The 15,943-nt window shown below is 45.5% G+C and overlaps 1 protein-coding gene across 1 annotated transcript in view; it reads left to right on the top strand.

Moving 5' to 3' along the window:
* TTC28 (tetratricopeptide repeat domain 28) overlaps window positions 1-15,943 on the top strand; it is a 379,564-nt gene that overhangs the window by 294,637 nt on the left and 68,984 nt on the right. The window contains exons 7-11 of the mRNA XM_036353570.1: window positions 3,585-4,926; window positions 6,178-6,701; window positions 10,191-10,300; window positions 12,880-13,009; window positions 14,175-14,393. Coding sequence (XP_036209463.1) covers window positions 3,585-4,926; window positions 6,178-6,701; window positions 10,191-10,300; window positions 12,880-13,009; window positions 14,175-14,393 — 2,325 coding nt within the window. The remainder of the gene's footprint in view (window positions 1-3,584; window positions 4,927-6,177; window positions 6,702-10,190; window positions 10,301-12,879; window positions 13,010-14,174; window positions 14,394-15,943) is intronic.

The following is a 15,943-nucleotide window of genomic DNA, read 5'->3' on the forward strand; positions in this document are numbered from 1 at the left end:
AGGCTTGTAGAACAGGACTTCTGACTTAAAGTTCTGTTCTTTGCCATTATGGTGTGCCTTCTAGATATTTCGTCAGCTTCCTGGATGATGGGGTACCAGTGTGGAGCGGGGAGCTAGCAAGGAGACCTGTGTCTTTGGTGGTAGGGAGCAGGAGAAAACCTGAACTTCCTCTGATTGCCTTCTCTGAAGGTCTCTACATCCTCTTAGCAACCGACTAGTGATCTTATTGGCTTAAAAATCATTACAGTGAAATCCAAAGCTGGGGGGAAGGGGGATCAATGCAAAGACATTGCTGGGGAGAAAGTGCTCAGAGGGGATGTGGGCACGCTGCCGCCCTCCCCGGCTCTGGCTCTGTCCATGACTATGGACTGGTGGCTGGGCAGATATTTTGACTCTCATTTCAGAAATGCAGAAGCTGAGGAGAGAGGGAGTGAAATGATTCATTTTCTTTAAGGATACCTGGAAATTTGAAATCTAAAAGTTTTCTCTTTAGATAAAAGCATTTGAAGGGTCCAGGCTAACTGCTGGTCTTTAGAATGGAAATGTTGACGTCACTAATACTTTTTCACCACTAACAGGGGTCCTGGGTAATGCTAAGGTATTGCCTCTTGGGCAGCTCAGAGTTTCTAACCTTGAGACAGGTTCTGAAGACTCTCATCCTTCCAGCTTGGATGCTGGCGACATCTCCAGCCCAGGGGAGTGGCCAGACCCAACCCCCAGGAATATCACTCCTCTTATTGGATCAGTTTCAAAAATTCTTTCAGTAATTTTTAAACCAAGGGTTATGCATTCATTATAGAAAAAACACTGACAATACAAATAATCAAAAAGAAAAAAGTGCCATTCCACCACCCCAAAATCATTACTGTTAACATTTAAATAAATTTTATGTTGTATGTGTGTATGTTATAAATGTAAACATATACATATACACATACATCCTATTTAATATTTTTATTAAAATGTACTGTTTGTGACCATATATCCCATTAACATATTACAATTTTTTCCCATGTCAATATGTAAACTTCTACTTTACCATTTTTAATGGTACCATGTTATTGCATTGCATAGAGTACCATGATTTCTTAATTGTTTTTAAATTACATATTTTACCCATACAAGCAAATACACAGAAGAATTGCCATGGTTTATTTAATCTTTGCCACCTCCAGCATTCCTTTTCCTTAAAGCATCTAATACGTCCAGTAACTAGTATTTGAATTTCACTTTATAGTTTACAATACACTTATACACATATTATTTCATTTGAGCCTTTAAGGCTTGTATCATATTACTATTTTCCTCATTTTATAGATGAACCTTAAAAAGCTCAGAGAGGCTAAATGATGTATGCAGTACCCTAAGTCCAGTTAATGTCAAAGAGATGCTGGGCCCAGAGATGGACACACCCCCTGTGTAGGGCAGACCCCCATCGTAGGCAGGGAGGAAGTGGGGACCAGAAGAGCGGCCCTGGCATGCTCCTGTCTCTCCCCCCCACACCCACTTAGGCATTTATTATGTGTACTGACTTGTTTCGTGACTGTTTCCCTTATGACTGTGTGCTTTTTGAGAGCAGACACCTGTCTTCATTTCTCCTCTCCCCTGCTCCCTCCACAATAGTAGTGTACAATACTCAGTTCATGTTTCCTAGGTCGGTGTGTAAGTGAATGAATGAATAAACAAATGAACAAGTGAATGAATGAATGAATGAATGAACGAACGAACTAATGAAAGGTGTCACAGAGATAAGTGAATTGCAGAGGCTGGATTTTGACAGCTTCCTCCGTGCCTCTGTTTTCAGTTCAGATATTTTAATAAGCCATCTTGGTGTCTGAGTTTTTGTATTTCTGCAGGTTTTTGTCACCACTGCAAAGCTCCCACACGGATGCATGGAAAAGCATGTTCAGAACCAAGGGCAAGGAGAAACTGTCTGCATGCTAGATTCCCTCTAGCTTTTCCAGTGCCCCACCCTGGCCCCAGCTGGGATGAACCAGGCTCACCTTAAAGGCATCTCCAAAGTTACCTCTCTAATATCCCTCATTTGGAACTACTTGATATTTATGATCTCATTTGAACTGCTTGTGAAAACAATGGCTTAGCTTAGCAGCTTATAGCATACTTTATGAGGGTTGTTTGAAGTGCTATTATTGTTGACAGTAAAAGCTGTATAGCAGAATTACAAGAAATTTTGGAACAAAAATCATTCAAATCCCATCACCTAACAAGGCATCTATTTTTATTTTTGCATAATCTCCTCAAAGTCTCATCCTTGTGCATATTTTTCTTTTCCTACTTGTCACAGGGAGCATGCAGCATTGTTTTCTGCTTTTTCCACTTAGTATTACTGTAAGAAGCCATAGCCGATTTGGCTCAGTTGGTAGAGCAACAGCCCGTAAACTGAAGAGTCTCGGGTTTGATTCCAGTCATGGGCACTTACCTTGGTTGCAGGTTGGATCCCCAGCCGGCCATGGTCGGGGTGCATGTGGGAGGCAACCAATCGATCTGTCTCTCTCACATCTATGTTTCTCTCTCTGTCACTCCCCCTCCCTTCTACTCTCTCTAAAAAAAAGCCAAAAAAATCATTATTGTAAGAATCTTTCCTCCTCCACCATTTTTCTGCGTAGACTTTATAATTATCTTTAAAAAATGTTATTAATTTTTTTAGAGAGAGAGGAAGAGAGAGGGATAAAGAGATAGAAATATCCATGAGAGAGAAACATCAATTGGCTGCCTCCTGCACACCTACTAGGGATCAAGCCCACAACCCCAGCATGTGCCCTGGCCAGGAATCCAACCGTGTCCTTCTGGTTCATAGGTCAACGCTCAACCTCTGAGCCACAGCCCCTGTGTTTGCCATTTAAGATGTTCCTAATTTTCCACTAACCCATACTGTGGCAGTAAACATTGTTATGCTTATAGCTTTTGCATTTGTTGCCTGATTTCCTTAGAACGCCGCCCTCCCATGAGGAGCGTTGCAGGGTCTGAGCAGCACTGTGCTCGTGGCTCTTGCCATGCTGCTTCTCCACAGGCCGTGCCAACTTATGTCCAGCAGCGATGTGTTTACCCGTGTCAGGGCAGCTTCATCAGTATAGGATGTTGTTTAAATTTTTTGTTTGCTAATTTGGTAAATATAATGTGGTACTTCAGGGTTGCTTTATTTTGCATTTCTTTGATTATTAAAAGAAATTAGCATTTTTTCCCTCTGGGTACCTTTTGGATTTCCTTGGATGTGAGTTGCCTGCTGCCTCAGTGCTTCGCCCATTTCAGTAAATTTAAATCTTGATTTTAAAAAAAGCCAGACCCAGTAAAATCTTTACACACAATAGCTGTTGTATTGTTAATATATTTTCCAGTATGGTGTTTGCCTTTTAATTTTAGATATATATTTAATTTTTTGTTGTTGCTTCGAAGCATAGAAAGCTACCCTCCCTCTGGAGACCTAATAAATATTTAATTCTACCTTCTGTTCTTTTAAGCTCTTTAATTCATCTGGATTGTATTTGAGTATAACTTAAGTTGCAAATTACATTTTTTTCCAAATTGCTAATGTTATTCTAACCTTTTTCTGTTCTCTTTCTCAGGAATTATACACCAGATGAAAGGTGATTATGATACTGCACTGAAACTCCACAAGACCCACCTGTGCATCGCCCAGGAGCTGAGCGATTACGCTGCTCAGGGCCGTGCCTACGGGAACATGGGCAATGCCTACAATGCTCTGGGCATGTACGACCAGGCGGTCAAGTACCACCGGCAGGAGCTGCAGATCTCTATGGAAGTGAATGACCGCGCCTCGCAGGCATCCACACACGGGAACCTTGCTGTGGCCTACCAGGCCCTGGGTGCCCACGACCGGGCCCTGCAGCACTATCAGAACCACCTGAACATTGCCCGGGAGCTGCGTGACATCCAGAGTGAGGCCCGGGCCCTCAGCAACCTGGGCAACTTCCACTGCTCTCGGGGGGAGTATGTCCAAGCTGCCCCCTATTATGAACAGTACCTCCGGCTTTCTCCAGACCTTCAAGACATGGAGGGAGAAGGGAAGGTCTGCCACAATCTTGGCTATGCCCATTACTGCCTGGGAAATTACCAGGAGGCGGTGAAGTACTATGAGCAGGATCTGGCACTGGCCAAAGACCTTCATGACAAACTGAGCCAAGCGAAAGCTTACTGCAACTTGGGCCTAGCATTCAAGGCTCTATTGAACTTTAGCAAAGCTGAAGAGTGTCAAAAGTACCTGCTGTCCCTAGCCCAGTCCCTGAATAATTCCCAGGCTAAATTCCGAGCCTTAGGGAACCTGGGCGATATATTCATCTGTAAAAAAGATATAAATGGTGCAATAAAATTCTATGAGCAGCAGCTGGGCTTAGCTCATCATGTAAAGGACAGAAGACTAGAGGCCAGTGCATATGCAGCCTTGGGCACTGCATACCGAATGATCCAGAAATACGACAAGGCCTTGGGTTATCACACGCAGGAACTGGAGGTATATCAGGAGCTGAGCGACTTGCCAGGGGAGTGCAGAGCTCACGGGCACCTGGCTGCTGTCTACATGGCCCTTGGGAAATACACAATGGCATTCAAATGTTACGAAGAGCAGCTGGATCTAGGGCAGAAGCTGAAGGATCCAAGTCTAGAAGCCCAGGTCTATGGCAACATGGGCATCACAAAGATGAACATGAATGTGATGGAAGAAGCCATCGGCTACTTCGAGCAGCAGCTGGCCATGCTGCAGCAGCTGAGTGGAAACGAGTCTGTGCTCGACAGGGGCCGGGCCTACGGCAACCTGGGGGATTGCTATGAGGCCTTGGGTGACTATGAGGAAGCTATCAAGTACTATGAACAATATTTATCTGTTGCCCAGAGTCTGAATCGCATGCAAGACCAAGCCAAGGCTTACCGGGGCCTAGGAAACGGACACAGGTAAACGTGGTTGATAAACTTGCACAAAGAGCAGTTGTGACAGTAATGGCATGTGGTTTGTTAACTACAAAACATTTTCATACGTATCTCATTTGGTTCATCCAATGATTCTGTGAATTTAGCAGGGGATAGTACTACCTTTATGTTATGGAGGAGGTAACTGAGGCCCAGAGAGGTTAGGTTAATCTCCAAGGTTACACAGTTTAAAAGTGACAGCTGAGAGTCACACCCAGGGCTCTTTGACTCTGACTGCATTGCCTTTTTGTCTGCATCGTAATGAGCAAGATAAAAGATAATAAGAATGGGAAAGATGAGTGAATCAATTTCACTGAGCTTTTCTGAATGCCTCCCACATTATATGAAGTGTTTTTTAATATGTCATCTGTACCCACCAATTATTTGGCCCCCATTTTGTTGCTTTTAGGGAAAGCCATTTGATAATGGCAGGAGTGAATAAATATATATTATCATCATGCTTGGTACCTTGACTATATATCTTGCTTAACATTTATAGCAATCCTGTATTGCTCTACATGGATTATTATCTGCTATGGGATGTGGGATTTATTATCATTTAGAAACTGAGGCTCAGGAAAAGGAATTTACGTGCCTCCACACAACTGGTTTGGTCTGCTGCCAGAATCTATGTTCTTCCCAGTCTTATCACGTCATCTCTTAGCAGCAGCACAAAAAGATACACTGTTGGCTAAGGTGATGCTTTTCCTTCTGAATGTGGGGAGCCCAAGAAGGTGTCTGTGTCTGCAAAATATACGGCTTCTCCAGATAGGCAGGGGATTAGGGCTCCTGGAGTGGAGGGAAGGCAAGGGTCAAACTAAATCATCACCCACCGAGTGCTCGGAGGAGTTCAGGGTGAAGGATTTATAGCTGTTGTAAAGTGATTTCAAAAACATAGTCTAAGCAGTAGTGGAAATTGGGAGGCCTGAAGAACCAAACAGTTCACTTGCTATCATTGTGCCTATTAATATATTTTATGTTTCCTCTGGGGTGTATATCCCATTGAATCTCAGGCTCTTGGGAAGGTCACTAAGGGATGACTTTTGAATTGCTTTCCAGATTATGAAATTCCCCTGCATCTCACTCTAAGGGCACATGATAGATTTTAGCTAGAAGAGGAGTTAAGAGCTTCTATAGTAAGTGACAGTGACAAATGCTTTTCATTTTCTCAGGGGCTTTAGTATGTCTGCACCTGCACAAAATAATATCATTGCTTTTCTGTCTACATCCCCACAGGGCAATGGGAAGCTTGCAGCAAGCCCTTGTGTGCTTTGAAAAGAGGCTCGTGGTCGCCCATGAGCTCGGGGAGGCCTTTAATAAAGCCCAGGCCTATGGAGAACTGGGAAGTCTGCACAGCCAATTAGGGAATTACGAACAAGCCATTTCCTGCCTTGAACGCCAGCTGAACATTGCTAGGGAGATGAAAGACCGAGCTCTGGAAAGTGATGCGGCCTGTGGCCTGGGGGGCGTCTACCAGCAGATGGGGGAGTATGATACAGCCCTGCAGTACCACCAGCTCGATCTGCAGATCGCAGAGGAAACCAACAACCCCACATGCCAGGGCCGAGCCTATGGGAACCTGGGCCTGACGTACGAATCTCTGGGCACCTTCGAGAGGGCTGTGGTCTATCAAGAGCAGCACTTGAGTATCGCTGCCCAGATGAACGACTTGGTGGCCAAGACGGTGTCATATAGTAGCCTCGGAAGGACCCATCATGCTTTGCAGAACTATTCCCAGGCGGTCATGTACTTACAGGAAGGTAAGTGCAAAGGCCCCCGTGGTCTCTGGGTCTACTCTGAGATGGCGTTCAGAGTCTACTCAGAGGGCCGTATGCACCGTCTGAGTGGCCACCCGGCTTACAGTGAGGATCTCAGAAGCCACTCTGTTCCACTCGGAAACCATGATGCCCCCCCCCCTCCCCCGGGTGTCCTTTAATAGCACACAGGCATTCTAGGGTCCAGCTTGTCTTACGCTGCCAGCCAGCTGCCCAAGGAGCAGATACCCTCCTTCCTGCTTCTCAGGATCCTCTGAGTGAACAACACATCCTGCCAAGGTGAATCAAATAAGATCTAATCATGTCAAACTTAAGAGTCAGAGGAAAAGTCTTAGAATATATCACAGCTATCCAGAAGTCCATGTTGGTGTAGCAGCTGAGGTCCAACCCTGAAGCATCAGTCTGAGGGTCACTCAGGCAGTTGACTAGACTTCCTTCTCAGAGCTTATGACCTTCAGTGCTCGGGATGGGGCACAGTAGTCTTGTTGCAGGCAGCCCCAGAAAGTGGCTGCAGCTGCTGTTGCTCCTCCTCCTCTCCCTGCCCTCCCCCTTCTTGCTCCTCCCCCTTTCCTTCTGCTGTCAAGTTCCCTTCAGTTACCTCAGTGCTGGGAGGCTTCCTTCACCTCTTTTCTACTCGGGAAAACACTGCTCCTCCCATGGGCACATTGCATCCTCCGGTCCTGGGAAAGCGGCAGGTATGATGACCTTGGCTCACTAGTAAAAGGAAATTGTCGCTGATTTCAAGCAAAAACTCTCAGCTATAGTTTCTAAGTTTTGTGTTTGTGTTTTTTGTTTTTTTTTTTAACATATATAGTTTATTTAATTGGATTTAATTCTCACAGTGACCTTGAGAGGTTTTTATTCCCATTTGCAGCTAAGTAACCTGAGACTCGGAGAGTACAATGACTTGATTCTGACTGCGTGGTCAGTCAGTGGTGAGGAGGGGCTCACTCAGCTTTTCTGACCCCAGAAACCATGTAAGACCCTGTGTGGTGCTGCTCCAAACCTGCCAGGAACAGAACAGGGTCGGGGCAGTCATAGCCCTATTCCTCCCGAGCCCCAGCTGGGAAGCCGGGAGAGAAGGAAGCAGGAAGCCAAGTGGAAAAGGGGCCAGAGGCTGACGTTTCTTTGCACAGACCAGGGACTGCTCTGGCCTGCAGGCTGAGAGGTTACCGAGAGGCTGAGCGCCGCTTCCCAGACCTTATTTGGCTCCCACTCACTGGGAGCTTGCCTCGATGCATTAAATATGAGAATTGGCTTCTGGTTTCCTGAAACTTGACTGTGGTAGAATTCCAACAGACTGGGGGCGATTTTCAGTTGAATTTGTGAAAACCATTAAATTCAGACCCAGCATATGACAACCTTTCAGCTGTGTTCTTTTGTACTTCCTGAAATATTGTTTCCATAAAGCAGCTGCTTTGCCTGAGACATTGTAACATAATTCTATATTTATGGGAAACTCAATTTCATTTTTATTGTTCCTTGTAGTTTTAAGGCTCGCAGAGACCTAAATTCTCCTTGGTGGCATCTCCTCGGTGCTTGTTTCGTGGGTGTGCTCTACCAGAGAGTAGAGCCTGGGGTGCCTGGGGCCAGACAAGACACCGCTTCTCGTGAGCTGTGACAGAGCAGGGCACCCGGAAGGCCTTTCGGAGTCCTCTGAGTCGCAAGGAGGGAACAGTTCAGTCAGAAACCACCTCAGTGCCTTCTCTCTGGTTTTCAGAGGGGCCTATGAATCAACCTCGCGGGGCCCCACTCAGAAGACTCTCACAGGTGGAGCCTCGCCTGGGTCTTTTGAACAAGCCCTGCAGGTGATTTGTAGGGATGCCCTGGTTAAAACCACTGGCCTCATCCAGCCTTTCCTGGATGAGAAGAGAGGGAGCCTGGAGCAATTTAGTGCCCTTACCTAGTCGTGCAACTAGTCCTAGCAGACCAGCTCCAGGAGAGCTGGATGTGGGGGTCACATCCCTGAGAGACAGAAGCAGACAGAAACGGGCAACAGCTACGCTGCCTGTCCAGTGGGCTTTTAGCTCTTGGTTGTTGAACCCCTGACTATGGGCCAGGGAGTGCCTCACCTGCTGGGGACCCATCAGGGAACAAAGCAAAGCCCCAGCTTACACAGAAGGTACCTCGGGATTGGGGTGGGGCTACCTCAATGATTTTACTTCCAACTCATGGACCCAGAGCTGGCAGGGATAGCTATGTTGAAGAATGAGTATGGTTAGTTTGTTGAAGGTTAAAACAGCCAGTATTCTCCTGGTTTTCATCCAAGATCCATCTTCTTTCATTTGTGTTTCTGCTCTGTGAGGTATTTTAAAATGTGAATAACTTGCAAGTATTATTTTTGTTACCCAGTAACATGATTTAAACTTAAAATGCTATTTCGAAGTTTTCTGAGTTATATGCATTTTGAAATGCGTAATATTTTTATGAGCTGGAACCTGAGTATTGCTTTTATTAGCTTCTCAACTGACTCAGTTCCTTTTCAAAAGCCTGAAATTGCATGGGCCCAGCATGCTCAGAAGAGGGCTCCCATCCACCCTGAATTAGATTAGGAAAAGGAAGTCCTTTCTCTGTGTGCTCAGCTATAGTGTGGGAGCCTTCGTGCTGTCTTCTGGACAAACTAACGCCTGTGTTCAGAGAGCAGGGAGGGTAATGAGGACAAAGTGATACTGAGAACCGCTTAGTGGCCAATACAGCAAGTGGGCGCCCCCTTATTGGGCTCCCACAAAGCCTTGGAGGTTGCTGGTGTCCTGAAATTCAGAAGCTTACTGTAGGTAAGTGACCCGAACTGCAGGTGTCTATTGGAAAGCCTTTAGAATGGGGACAATCTTATTTAAGACTTTGGACTCATAATAGCACTTGTTCTGCAACCCCGCTGAGGCACATCAAAATCTCAGCCTTAAAGGAAAAACAGATTGGACATGAAATGCATCAGCATCAGTAATAGAAGGTGGTGTCAGGCGGTGTGAGCACTCTGCTTTCGGGAGTACATCAGTATGTCTCCCACCCACACTGATTGGATCCTGTGCACATGAAATAGGGACCTATATCCGCGTGGCTTCTGTGCTGGACCATGGCACTGCCGGAAAAGCTTTTGCAGCCAAAGAATTGGGTTAGATCCATTTATAGGCCCAGTTTTCATTTGCAAAGCGAGGGATTTCACATCTAGGAGGGTGGCAGGTTAGGTTCCATTCGTTTCAGTGTTTCTGCCTGCCACGCAAACCTGTCTCCTGCTGATCGCCATCACCTGAGCTCTTCCTGGGGCGCCTTGCATGCCCTGGAAAGGTTGCTGCCATCACAGAATTTGAAGAGAATGCTTACTCTGCCTGGCTGGTTCTCCCTTTGTCCTGCACTTTATCTAGCTGTGTTAACATATTTTATTTACACTTGAGACAGAATTACCCTCCTGGACTCCTTGGCAGGTGGAATTGTGTATCTTCTATGTTTCCTTAAAATTTCTCTATCTGATTTCAGGTTTAAGGTTAGCTGAGCAACTGGGCCGAAGAGAAGATGAAGCCAAAATTCGCCATGGTCTTGGCCTCTCCCTTTGGGCGAGTGGGAACCTGGAGGAGGCTCAACACCAGGTGAGTAGAACCCTTGTCCCAGGTGGAAATCTTGGGATACCTGTTCTCATCATAATTGGCCAGAAGGTGCTGGCCTCTGCACTTGGCTTGATGTAAAGGTTTTCCAGCCTGTACCAGCCCAGAAATGCTGAGCATAGTAAAGATTCCTACTCAGCTGTGTGATAGATTTCTCAATAATTTCTTTGACATTCGTGTATTATGTGCTGCTGTTCCTCATTAATCCTTAATATGAAATTACATACATACATTTTATAATAGAAGTAGTCAAGAATTCATGATTATTGGATTTAATGTCCTGATTTCTCTTTCTCTCTCTCTCTCTCTCTCACACACACACACACACACACACACACACACACACACACACACAGTTCATGGTTCTGCCTTTGTGGGTTCCTCTGGAAGGTTGGAGGAGTTGTTGCCGGGGTCCAACCCCAGCGGGTCCAGGGGTCCCCAAAGGTGTGGACGGAGTCGGCGAAGAAGAGATGACATGGAGGCAGCATTCAGTTCATCAGCAGCCTAGCCAGGATCTCTAGCCAGGATCTCCAGCCAAGTTCTGGTCTGGATCTCCAGCGAAGTTCTGCTTCGGATCTCCAGCCAGGTTTTGTCCAGGTTCTCCAGCCAGGTTCTGTAGCCATGTTCCCTCGCTAGGTTCTCCAGCCAGGTTCAGTCACCAGGTTCTAGTCAGGTTCTCTTGCCAATTTCTGTAGTCAGGTTCAGTCCAGGATCTTTTGCCATGTTCTCTCCAGCGAAGTTCTTCTATCTGTAGGTTCTGTGTAGGTTCTGTCTTCTTAGTTCTGTGTTCTAAGCTCTGTATTCTAAGTTCTGACTCTTGCTGTCTTGTTACATCTGTATTTATACCAGTTGATTCAATCCTATCAATCTCTATTACAAAGGTTAGGGCGTTTCTTATCTCCATTCCAGGGAGTAAAGATTATGTAGCTTAAGCATGATTGTTCGTAGTTAAAGTGATTAATTACCCACCTGGCACTTAGTTGAGGGGTTTTATTCCCTCCCTAACTTCAGGGGAAAATCCCTACCTGGGGAAACAACCTTTCTCGGAGAGGTGACCTTGGTTAAAACACATAGTGCCAAGAAGGTGAGCAAACATATTAAGAACAGTATGCCATATATGCCAGGTCCTTTGAAACAGTAAGGATGGACCAGCTCCCGGCAAGTTGTGAGATGGTATCATCTAAAATCACACACTTAGCCACTTAAGCAGCATATGAGTGATCACTGGGGAGGGCGTTGTGCTAGGCAGAAGGGGCAAAGGATGAGGGAATGAAGTTGAGCACATGATGTGACTGAATTTGTGCCATAGCATCCTAAAATGTTAGGGTATTTTACTGTACTTTTTAAACTATTAAAGGCAATTTAAAGAATTCTCCAATTTCCTGGTTTTAAAAATTAAAACTTGTATTGATGTAGTAATTTACAGTTTCCACAGTACCTTCACTCACTGTATGTATTCCTTAAGCAACCACGCGAGGTAGAATGATAACTGTCCTTTGTAGAGAAGAAATGGAGGCTCGGAAGCTCACCAGAAGTCACACAGCTGGTCAGTGGAGAGCTGGGAGTCATCCCTCTCTCCCAGTCTGTCTCTGAGTCTTAGCATTCTATTTTTTAAATTTGCATGAACTTAACATTTGATACTGTATTTTCAGCATGTAAATATCAGAAGAGTTTTGTGATCTCACTGATAGAGAAGCCTTTAGAGCAGCAGGAAAGTGTGTGTGGCTCTAGGGCGGCTGGTCCAGCAAAGACCTGACCCTGGGACACTGCTGTGGAGGCCAGTGTTTGATTCAGCTGAACTGCCTCCAGAAAGCTATGCCTCTCCTGGGAGTGCGCGGCCTTCATCTCATTCCCCGCCCCTCGCCCGCCCCCCTCGTCTATTCCCAGCCTGCCTGCACCACACCTGTTCCCACTTCAATCCTTAGGCACTGAGAAGTGTGTGTGCTGAATTATGGCTGCTTGATGACAAGAGGAGAGACATTTTTTAAAATTCAAAATCAGCACTTGGTTGGATTAGTAGCTGATTTTTTGTTTTACAACTTTCAGACTACAAGTCTATAACCTGTCTTCTAAATCCCTTTATCCACCCTAACCTGTTTTGTTCAGTGGATAGAGCATCGGCCTGCAGACTGAAGGGTCCTGGGTTCGATTCCAGTCAAGGGTACGTACCTTGGTTGCAGGCTCTTCCCAGGCCCGGACCCTGGTTGGGGCACGTGCAGGAGGCAACCAATTGATGTGTTTCTCTCACATCGATATTTCTGTCTTTCCCTCTCTCTTCCACTCTCTCGAAAAATCAATGGAAAAAGATCCTTGGGTAAGGATTAAAAATAAATAATTCCCTTTATCTGTCAAAAATTGATTACATACCGTAAACTAGTTTACCAGGTATATGATCTGATGCCTTTCCAGTAGGACCTACCTGGAAATAAAATTCATCCTTACCACCCTTTAAAAAAATTTTTTAGGTTGTACACCAGGATGTGAGCAAAAGTTGTCTTTAGTCAGTGTGTGGCTGGAGTGTGGTTTCTGGGGAATGGATAACGTTCCCTTTCCCCTCCTTGCAGCTCTATAGGGCATCGGCCTTGTTTGAAACAATACGACATGAGGCGCAGCTGAGCACAGACTACAAACTCTCCCTCTTTGACCTGCAGACGTCATCCTACCAGGCCTTGCAACGGGTGCTCGTCAGCCTAGGTGAGAGCAGCTGGGGTTCCCACCGTGAGTGTGTGAGCTTGCATATCTTAGTCGCTTAGTGATTGCTGTGATGAAATATGATTTGTTGTTACACCAAAAACTGTATTGGATTAGAAGTTGGATTGAAAGACTGAGGGAAAACTTAAAAGAGAGATGCAATTTCAAACAACTAGAGACCTCAGATGTTTAAACCCTTTGCCCGTGGGGATTAGTAGAGAGAAGTGTATGGGAGCCCAAAATGGAACGAGCTATCAGCTTGAACAATAATCACCTGCTATACCCATGGTGCTTTGAATAATGCCTCCCAGGCATCTTCACATTCAGTGCCTCATTTAATCTTTACCTTTAAGATGGGCAGGGCAACTATTAGGGTCCCTCTTTCTGAGACAAGGTCAGTGAAAGGGGGGAGGACCCACTCAGCAGAGGGACCAGCATGCACAAAGGCACAGAGATATAACCTGGGAGGGAGATGAGCGGGTGGGCTTGGACAGTGTGAAGTGTAGAGGAGCTGCACCGAGGAGAGATAGTCTAGGGCAGGGGTGGGCAAACTTTTTGACTCGAGGGCCACAATGGGTTCTTAAACTGGACCGGAGGGCCGGAACAAAAGCATGGATGGAGTGTTTGTGTGAACTAATATAAATTCAAAGTAAACATCATTACATAAAAGGGTACGGTCTTTTTTTTTTTTTAAGTTTTATTCATTTCAAATGGGCCGGATCCGGCCCGCGGGCCGTAGTTTGCCCACAGCTGGTCTAGAGCCAGGTCCTATAGGGCTCATCTGCCAAAGTCAAATCAGAATCAGAGTTGAGCAGTAAAGTCAGAGGGTAACCAGCATCCAAAGAGCCAAGTGAATGGGGTCAGAAGCCAGGAGGCACCTCGGGATGTGGAGCAGATGCTAAGGATGAATCCCCTAAAGTGTGGCAAGGCTGGCTCTCATGTATGGCTGCAAGACGGGGAGGCCGAGACCTTCGGGTGGTGTGGAATCTGAAAATACGGGGTTTACCAAAGGGGACACTACACCTATCATCTGAGGCTGAACTGAGACGCGCTCACACATTGGAGTGCGGGGGTAGTGAGGCTTCTGCCCAGGATCTCTGTAGCTGATGGCCCCTCTCTGTAAGCACACTCCCCAGGGAGTCCTCAGTCTGTCCCTTTTGTCTCGTAGGCCATCATGACGAAGCCCTGGCTGTGGCAGAAAGAGGACGGACGAGGGCGTTTGCGGATCTTCTGGTAGAACGACAAACAGGACAACAGGACTCTGACCCCTACTCTCCAGTCACTATCGATCAGATCTTAGAGATGGTGAACGGCCAGAGAGGACTAGTGCTGTACTATTCTCTGGCCGCGGGCTACCTGTACAGCTGGCTGCTTGCTCCTGGGGCAGGTAAGATCTCTTTCTGTAGGAACAGGGCAATTACACACAAGACTGTGAACGTCTAATGAATAGAGGTGCATTGCCATAGATCAGACTAAGAAGCTGATGTGGGATTTCAGCGAAGTCTCAGCCACAGTGGATAGTCCATGGTGGAGCATTCAATTAATAAGACAGCCCAGCGTTCTCATTCCCCCAAGAAATCGCTGCTCCGCACTGGCAAATGTGGAAGCATTTATCAAGGAAGACCAAGAGCAGGAGGATTAATTTCACTAGCAGTCCTGTTTGTAGGCAGCTGCTGTTCATTAGGTAATAAAGCGATGACTGTAAGTCCTAAGGAGTGCTTTCTAGCTATGATTTAATGGTTTTAACCCTTTGTTATGGTAAAGTTAAAGAGACTAAAACGATAGTGGCAAACCCTTCTCACGGTATATAAAAGAAGTCTTATGCTTGGCATTTCTGAATTTATCAGAATCCATTTTAACCAGTTTCATCCATTGTAAATTTATTTCAGAAATAAAAATTTCCTTTGATTAAATTGGCTTTAAATGTTCAGGCTGTAACAGTTTCACTAAATACAGAACCAGTAACTAGCTGTTAGGGCCTTACTTTTCGCATAATAAAATGCTGATGGCTTTACCATGTTGGAGACACACCAGACCCAATTAAGAGTTTATTGACTGGGGAAGTGGATCTTCTAATTGGGAATCTTGAAGAATGAGCTTCTTGAATATCTGTAAGCCAATTTCAGAAAGTTCAACTGCCAGGAGAATTGATAAGGTTTCTTGATTATGTCTCCATCGCTTTGATTTTAAAAAGTGATGGCTGGATGACAACTCTCAGATGCTTCTTGGGTTCTAAGCACTTGTGCCTGTACACGCTGTGCCTCAGCATTATCGCTTATAATCTTTCCCCTTAACTCCATTTTTTATGGGCTTTCAATAAAGAACATTTTTACCTCTGACCTTTTTATGCTGAAGGTTTTAAGCTGTGATGTTCATGGTGACTTGGTGAGTGTCAGCCACTGTGGGATGAATCCCTGTGTATCCCAGCCCCCAGCGGGCACTAATACCCAGGAGGACTCGGCTGACAACAGAGATATCAGGCTCTTTCTCTCTGGTTGTTACGTTTTGGGGACATGATTTGACAGGTGGTATATCCATATCCCTGTAATAATGAGCCGTGTATAATGAGGCTCCTATTGTTTCCCTTTCTGTTCCTCTTTGCTCTTAATGAGACTCTGAAGCTTTCACTGGGGCCCTAATCAAATCAGAGAGGACCAGCATTTTCCAGCGCTGACACACCTCATTACCGTGGGAGAAGATGTCCTGTGTTTATTGCTAGAAGACCACTCTGGGTTCTGTCAGCTTCATGCCGCCGTCATTTTTTGCTTCTTTAATCCATTAATGACTGTTGACCAGTTAGTCTTATTTAAAAATAGTTTTATATGTTTATATCTGGCCTTTGTACTACAGATTGGTTTTGATTTGCTTTTGTGAAATGAAAGGGCTTTGAGTACCACCGTTTCCACTTGGCTGGTTATATTTTTATTCAGGATTTCA

Source organism: Myotis myotis, unplaced genomic scaffold (assembly GCF_014108235.1).
Source record: "Myotis myotis isolate mMyoMyo1 unplaced genomic scaffold, mMyoMyo1.p scaffold_m19_p_20, whole genome shotgun sequence".
Lineage (NCBI taxonomy): Eukaryota > Metazoa > Chordata > Mammalia > Chiroptera > Vespertilionidae > Myotis > Myotis myotis.